Source organism: Anabas testudineus, chromosome 24 (assembly GCF_900324465.2).
Source record: "Anabas testudineus chromosome 24, fAnaTes1.2, whole genome shotgun sequence".
In the NCBI taxonomy this organism is placed as follows: Eukaryota; Metazoa; Chordata; class Actinopteri; order Anabantiformes; family Anabantidae; genus Anabas; species Anabas testudineus.
Window position 1 is genome coordinate 5923083 of NC_046632.1, and position 8457 is coordinate 5931539.

The following is an 8457-nucleotide window of genomic DNA, read 5'->3' on the forward strand; positions in this document are numbered from 1 at the left end:
TGTTTCGTTGTGGGTTTTGGTAATATTTATAACCTAAACACTTACATGCAAATGAATCCTGAATGTGTGCAGATGATACCTGTCACTTGTCACAATACAGTTTAGTCCACATGCATCAAAGTTAAATCAACACTTGAATGCAGTGTGAACACCTCCCCCCCCCCCCCCCCCCCGGCTACACAAGGCTTTTGTCAGACAAGCAACACCTCAATCAACACATGTCATCTCCAAATGCTTATTACAGAGAAAAAAAAAAACAAAAATAGAAAGAGCAACATTCATTACCTGTTTGAAATTGATTTGTGCTCTCGCTAAAGAGCATTTTACACTTTGGCATCCCAGGGTTATCACACTGTCACTTTTCCCCGGTCACAAACTCCTTTGTAGCAGTAAATTATTACTGCTCTATCTCCTGCACCTTTTCTGGCAGACTGCCTGGACAGTGAGGGTCACTGAGTCTCCACAATGGATGTGTGGACAGGTGCTGACAATGCCTCAGAGATTTAAAAAGTAAAAGACAGATTGAAAAGAAAAAAAAATCAATCTGCCTCTGGATCTTGAAGATTTTTTTTTTTTTTTTTGGCACATGTCACAGAAACATCTTGTTTTTATGTTCTTTAGTTATGGTTCCTGCTGATAACAAAAAAGATAATCAATCAATCTGAGTGTGACAATTGATTTAATTCTCCAACTACTACTGAAACTTCCCAAAAATAGAAAGTAGGGAGAACATGACCACACACTAAAGAGGTGGTAAAAAAAATAAACCAGGGACATAAAACAAAACAGGAATACTACCAAATAAAACTCAACTTGGAGACACAGGTAGCTCCGTTAAGTGTATGAATCATTTCCCGTCAGCACCAAGTCTGTAATGAGGCCCAGAGCAGTAGAGATGACATGCCCTTGTCTTAGCTTCAGCCTTTACATAACCATGAAGCAGCACATTACAGCAGCTGCCCTCTGACCCTGTAGAATATAGTATTATAAATCATGCAGCATTTAAAAATGTAACCTTACTGGGAGCTTCATCTGAAGTAGTCTACAGCTTGAGTTGATGGGTTAAGAAATGCACATGCATTCAAAGTATTATGAACTGATGCAGTAACTCTGATTGCTGGTTTAGTGTAGCATCCCTATAAAGGAGAATAAGATGCATCTCTCATCTTTTTCCCCTCATTGACTGAGCTTATCTCAGTGAGTCCTACAGGCTGGATCGTAGCCCAGCCCATGTGCATGACGACAGGCTGGAGGCTGCAGCTGGAGCTGAGGACCAGCTGCATCTCCGCTTCCTGCCTTGAGGACAGGTGACACCTCCAATCAACATCGGAACATTTGGATCTCTTCCATCCTATGAGGGCGGATCGCTGCTTCTCGTATCTCGGCACCTCGTCCCAGCTGAAATGGACACGTACAGCTCCACGTTATCACCCGCGCTTGACATCGGCACAGGCTGTTACCTGCTGGTTGTAGGTAAGCCGCGTAAAACCTCAGGAACATGTGGTGAGCTGGCATGGAGCATGCAGAAATACAGTTAAACTCTTCTCTAAGAGAAACATTTTAGTTTTACACAATCCGGTATCTACTCATGCATACTGGATTTTCTTTTCATTAATTCTGATTATTGGCAAATAAACTTTTATAGGTGAACGGGAACGGGTCTAATTTCTGCTGTTGCCATTATAGTGTAGTGGTTATTGTTAGAGTTGGCATGAGTCTAAGGATTAATGAAGTATCATCCTCTCAAATAACCAAAACTCATGTGCAAAGGCAGCCTTAGAGCACACAGACTACATTTCATATGACATACTATGGGACAATGCAATATCTATGTATAGTGTCTTAATGGCATTAAGTGCTTAAGCAAGAATATGCATAGAATATAACTCTTCATATGCTCTACAGAGATGACACCGCTGCATTATTCCAGCCGTGCTCTCACTTATTCCAAACATACGTTACATATGCTGTGGGATACTCTACTGTGCAGGCTGAATTTCTGTAGCTTTACATGTAGAGTGATTCATGTGGGGATGATCAACACAGTTTTTCATGTCATTATCCTGGATGTAAAAGAAGTGTATGTGACATATTTCACATTATTAGAAACGATCACTGTGACATATATGACAAATAATATTTCATATAATTCATTCATTATATATCTCATTCCCTTTTATTCTCATTCTTCATCCTTTCCTCCGGTCATCCATGAATCCTTTTGTTGCTTTAGAAGAAAACTACACTCCATCATAATAATATAATAGCGTTAAATTATTAAATTATTATTATTACATTATTATTATTATTATCATTTATAACCAATGTGCAGTACGAAAGTACAGAGCAGTAAATTCTTTATCCTGTGCATAAGGAAATGTCTTCCATTGTGAACCATGGCAGAAGTTATGGCTCTCTTTTTGCTGTAACTGTTGTTTTTTGATCCCTTAAGGCCAAATATTATGCAGCTTCTGAGCCATGATTTTGTGTAAGCAGTATAAAAGGTGGCCCAAGGTCCAGCGCTAAAGTATGAACCTTCCTCACGGTTAAAAATTCCCTTCAGAGAAGACAGGGTAGCCAGCTACTGTAGACATCAACAATAAATGGACAGACAGATGTATAAATAAATACATTTGATTGAAAGCCAGCCTTGTACTGTTATTGTGTAGGACCCATAGTGAAATTTATTGGGAAGATGAGGAGGTAGTCAGGGAGGATCCACAGGTGAACTCAATGTGCAAAACATACTGTATATTTATGCAGTGCATATACACAGATGGCAGTTTATAAGTTCCTCTTACTGTAGCTAAAGTAAATGCAATCGAGTACATTAGGCTTTCAGTAAATTCTCTTGTATCAATTTAAAGGTTAAAATGTTCAGTTTTTGTTGTTGCTGATACAGAGAGGTGTCTCTGCTGCTGTTGAATTTCACCACCTTACACTCTGAGGTGCTCCATAATTGCCCCTCATTGATTCTTTTTTGTTTTTGTGCAGTAAGTGGTGAGAGCAATTGACTCAGGTGCACTTCCATGAAAGGGATTTTCAGTGAGCCGTAAGCTGATCGGGTCACTGAGCTTTGTGCTTAAATGGTCCCACAGGTGATCCTGTGATCACCTTAGTTTTGGATAGGCACATAGTCAGAGGATAGAAGGTTAGACATCAAAAGATTATGTCTGTGTCTTTGTGCTGAAGAAGATGCAGCAGTGCTGCCAGAAAAACAAAACTAGCAGCCAGGTCTACTAGTATTGTGGGGTACACCACACATAGTGTATAGTCAAGATAATTCCATACTGTTCCTGTGCTATCATAGGTTCAAATGTCTATAAAGCTTCTATTTTAGACTGACTCTATTAGAGGACGTGTAAGTCTCCAGGGCTAGTAGCTTCATAAATTACTGATGGCCATTTGGATTTCATTCATTCCTCTTCTTCTGAGTAGCTTGTGTCTGACTCAGAATTTAGATCACCTGTTCTTCCCTGTCATCTGACTGTCGTGTCAGATCCGGGATGAGGTCATTTCTGACATGTTTCTGTTACACAGCCGGAACCTCCCTAGTGCATGTGTGGTAGTCAGTGAAGGTCAAGTGCTCACTAGGTGTTTTACAGGCACCAGTAGTGTAGTAGCAATTTATCAATTTCCTGTTCCAACCAACAGCAGAGAAGTGTTTCCCTTCCCACGTTGATGAGAGGCTGATGAGATCATGTCTTCAGGGGTTCCTGTTAGACATGAATAGATGCTTTCTGATGTTTATAGCTCTACTTTGAGCACTTCGTAATGACTTGTCATTATCTTTTTCCTGGTTTTGTTACCTCTTACTAGAAGAGCTTAGACTAGAGGGACAGAGATGGGGTCAGGATTAGATAGAGACTTAGAATGGATGGAAGTTGTTCAAAGCAACTTTGGTGTTTTTATGTGTCTGAAAGAACATTTAGCGAAATGTGACGACAACACCGGCACTTTTACAGATAAGAGTGCTTGTGTTGTTGTCACATAATAAGGTCTCCCACAACCGCAATGATCAAGGCCTGTGAATGCCGATGATTTGTTTGTTCCAGTGAAATTGTCCAGCAACGCTCGTCACATACAAAAGGGAGGTATAATTGGCCCGAGAGACACATCCTCTATGCAATCATCAGCTTTGTGAGATAAATGTCACTTTAAAAAAGGTGATTGCAAGTTCCATTTCTATTCACCAGGCTATCATTATGGCAATTGAACATGATTGTTCACTCAGACTACTTTGTGCTCTCCTTCTCCTCCCCTCTCTGTCTCCATCTCCTGTCTGTCTCAGCTGTGCTCTCCATCTTAGGAAACCTGCTCATCCTCATAATGGCATTCAAAAGGTCATCAAAGATGAAACCACCAGAGCTGCTGAGTGTGAATCTGGCAGTGACAGATCTAGGAGCAGCGGTCACCATGTACCCATTAGCTGTGGCCTCAGCGTGGAGCCACCGCTGGCTTGGGGGAGATGTTACGTGTATTTATTACGGCTTGGTAGGGTTCTTCTTTGGCGTTGCCAGCATCATGAATCTGACCGTCTTGGCCATTGTGCGCTTCATTGTGTCCCTCAATCTGCAGTCTCCTGGTGAGTAATTCAGGAATTCAAATCACAGATACAAGTGCTACCTGATATTTTAAGATCTTAATTATTTGCAGAGTATAATCAGTATGCAAATTGTATGCAGCCTCTGTGAACTCACCTTTTTAATGCTCCAACAGACAATGACCTTGTTCACACAGTGAAACATCAGTGGCAAATAATGATTCAGTAGTAATGCCATAGTGAACCATTTTAGTGCTAAAGGTTCTTTCCACCAAACATGCAGCATCACACATAAGTTAAAACAATTAAGAAGCTTTCTAATGGCTACACTTTCAGAAAAGAGGAATAACTAATGAATGCAAGATTGCAAATTGAAGCTAATTAAAGCTACAGTCTTTTTTTCTAATATTCAGTAGTATCTAAAATGGATGTTAATGTACAGAGTTGCTGTCACAAGTTTCTGTGACACACACTCATTAAACAGCACAAATAGTGCAGAGACATTCTCTTCTAAAGGTGCATGGGAAGATATAAGAACACACTGTATGCACAGAGTAAACCTCTTTTCTAATGGCAGATACAATAGCAGCTTTATGTCTGAGGTGGACAGACTGGTTTTGCAGCGCAGACAGAAGAAAACAATGTACAGTAGAAAAGTCTGTGCTCTCGATTTTAGTTTACAAAGAGGTTTCATGAACACCTATAGCCCACAAACTGGCAGATGTAGGCGTAGTAGATGGGATTACTGGGGTGAAAACTAGAATTACAAGGTTGCAGTTATGTGCTAAGTGGACAGTTGTGGCAAATTTGAATTTGAATTATTTGTTAACCTGAAGATGATGCGACTTTGTCGCCTAGACAACCACCAATCCCTCTTTTTTCTATCCAGAGGAGAAAATTGGCTGGAAGAAAGTGAAAATGTTGTGTATATGGACATGGCTGTACGCTCTGATCTGGGCCCTGTTCCCCATTGTGGGCTGGGGTCGGTATGGGCCCGAGCCCTTCGGCCTCTCCTGCTCACTTGCCTGGGGACAGATGAAACACGAGGGCTTCTCTTTCGTCATCTCCATGTTCTCCTTCAACCTGGTCGTGCCTTCAGTCGTCATCTTCTGCTGCTACTTTGGCATCGCCTTCAAGCTCTATTTCACCTACAGAAAACCAGAAAACAGCAACAGAGTCCCCAACATCATCAAGCTCCACCGGAGACTGTTAATAGTAAGTGCTGCATTTTTACTGCCTTTTATGTCGTGATGATACAGGCATTGTGAAACAGAATCTTATAAATGAATGTAATGAATCTGAAATTTGACTACTTCTATTCTCCTCCCAGATTGCTGTCCTGATCAGTGCTGGCTTCATAGGCTGCTGGGCACCGTATGGCCTGGTAAGCTTGTGGTCCATTGTTTGTGACAGTAGCACCATCCCACCTGAAGTCAGTCTGCTGCCGTGCATGTTTGCAAAGAGCTCCACCGTATACAATCCTATGATCTACTACATCTTCAGCCAGAGCTTCAAGAGGGAGGTAAAACAGATGCGAGCCATGTGCCTAGGCTCTAGCTCTTACCACGTTTCCAACAGCATCAATGACAACACCATTTACATGGTCAAAATCAAGAATTCAAAACCCAAAATAGCAGCAAGGTCTACTTTACAAGACATCACAGAGACGAAGACAGTGACTTTGTCGTGAAAGACGTTTTGGGACAGGCTTCCGGAGAACGGCGTTCTCTTCGAGGAAGACCTCTGAGCTGGAAACTGTGGGAACGTCAGTGCTCTCGTAATGACGGTGGTCCTGGGAGCTCAACACACTGCAACTTAAGCTGAAAGAAAATATCTACACCAACTTAGTAAGATGCTGCAAAGTGAATAAATCAAACACTACGGCATGTCACTGTGACTGTACCTGCTGCTCATTTCCAAATCGTTTTTTTTCCTAAATGCTGCATGTGTGTGATCATACTTGTGTCAGTGACGTCTTCCATTGCTTGTGATCTGTCTAACAAATGTATTTTCTTAAGTTGCAGTGCGACGAGCTCCCCGGGGGGCCACCTGAATAACGTGTTACTTCACAAATATGATCCAGAATAGAGCGCACCTGTTTGCTGCAGTATAACTGATGTGTGCAACCTTGACATAACAAGCAGGGTAATAGTCACTGTGTGTGTGTGAAGTAGAGAGTGTGTGCACAATGCTGTATGTTAAATGTTTTCTAAGGTTAAAGCCTAAACCAGTAGGCACCTGACTTGGGAGTAAACCGAGTGATTGAAGAAGTGACCACTACTGAGTAATGAGTAATAATGAGTAACCACTATTTAGTTTTGTCCATTATGATGCATTATACATGTTTAAGCAATTACACAAGATGTCAACGAGGTGGAGAGAGTGGCATCCACACAAGATAACAGAAACAAACATGCATTTTAACACATTACAAGGCTTTAATCCTTCTCTTCTTAGGGTGATAAATAGTTTATTTATTTTATGACACAGGTCTTTATTTTCTATTGAATTAAGAGTATTTTCAGTGACAATGTAAGTTGAGATCCAACATATATGCTACAAATTATGTATGTGTTAAATGTTTTAATCAAAAGATGACCCTAATGGGTTCCTAAAAGACGACGTCATTGCCCAGCAGAGTCTAATCATGTGTGGTAAGAGTATCTGCATGTTGTTTACAATGGGGAATCTAACCAGTCATTATATTTAAGGGGTAAGAATGGAGAATAGACAGTAAGAAAAGAGAGAAGACTGATGTGTGTCTGCTCGATATTAAGCGACACAAACCCGTAAGCAAAATTCTGTTTACTACAACGACACATCGACACATGAAAATGTGAATTGGCTGCTGAAATGCTTCTAAAACATTAACGTTTTAGAAGCATTTCGGCCATCTTGTGCTCTAGCTGTGAATTATGTTGAAGATCGACAGATAAGTCAACAACAGGCCCAGTCTGTTCATCCTGGAAGAGGGTTCCCTCCTTAGTTCATCCTAACAAGGCTTTTTCCAGTTTTTTTTTTTTTTCTTTTTCTCATTAAAGGCATTGTTTGTATCCTTATCTGATCCCAGGGTGTGAGGACAGAGGGTGTTGTTTTCTGTACAGCCTGTTAAAAGCCCCTGTGGGCAAACTTGTGAATTGCACTGTATAAATAAAACTTATCTCGACTGCTTGGTTATTACCTACTATAACTTTGCTTAACGCATCAGAGAGTTACATAAGGCAGCTGAAGATGTGCTACTAAAGGTGAACATGTTGACGTTTGACTCATTGATGATGGTAATAGATGTTCCTCCCCGTTTCTGCTACCCTACCCCCACCGGAGGCCTTTTCTACTCTTGACACAGACACAGCCACTAACAGATTCTGGATTCTGGATAGTCTCTGCCCTGTCTTCCAGGCCTGCCTGTACATCAGCTCAGGAGTTGAGTTGCTCTCAAAGACAGTTCTCATGTTCCCAGCTAGACCTTTAATACAACACCACATCAGAATCAACATAAGCTCTTCAGTGACTGTTTCCACTAGAGTCTGCCAGAAACCTGGGGGTGATCACTGATGATCAACTGAGCTTTAACCAGCACATCTCCTCTGTCTCAAGGGCATGCAGATTTACCTGCTCATGTTTCATCTTGACTATGGCGATGTATTACTGACAGGGTTACCGCCATACACTATCAAACCCCTCCAGATGATCCGAAATGCAGCAGCATTTCCTGATCAGCCAAAAAAGGACACGTTACACCACTTTTCAGATCTCTGCACTTGCTTCCTGTAGCTGCTGCTCTGACTTAAAGTTCCTTTCCTTAGCTTAGATATTTTGCTCATCTTGTATCTCACTTGTAAATCGCTTTGGATAAAAGTGTCTGCCAAATGTTAATGTATCTGTTAATGTCCAGATTTAATGGTGATCCAACT

The 8457-nt window shown here is 41.2% G+C and overlaps 1 protein-coding gene across 1 annotated transcript; it reads left to right on the plus strand.

Moving 5' to 3' along the window:
- The first annotated feature begins 1379 nt into the window (after window positions 1–1379).
- opn8b (opsin 8, group member b) lies at window positions 1380–6233 on the plus strand. The gene is made up of 4 exons (XM_026341820.1): window positions 1380–1473; window positions 4292–4585; window positions 5433–5758; window positions 5874–6233. Exons 1-4 carry the CDS (start codon window positions 1404–1406, stop codon window positions 6231–6233), a joined length of 1050 nt encoding a protein of 349 aa, XP_026197605.1. The 5' UTR covers window positions 1380–1403.
- The last annotated feature ends 2224 nt before the right edge of the window (window positions 6234–8457 follow it).

Excerpts from the sequence above, each read along its gene's own strand:
- opn8b (XM_026341820.1), top strand. The coding sequence starts at position 1,404 with ATGGACACGTACAGCTCCACGTTATCACCCGCGCTTGACATCGGCACA. Across the intron at positions 4,586-5,432 it reads CCTCAATCTGCAGTCTCCTG|AGGAGAAAATTGGCTGGAAG; the intron begins GTGAGTAATTCA and ends TTTTCTATCCAG. Across the intron at positions 5,759-5,873 it reads TCCACCGGAGACTGTTAATA|ATTGCTGTCCTGATCAGTGC; the intron begins GTAAGTGCTGCA and ends TTCTCCTCCCAG.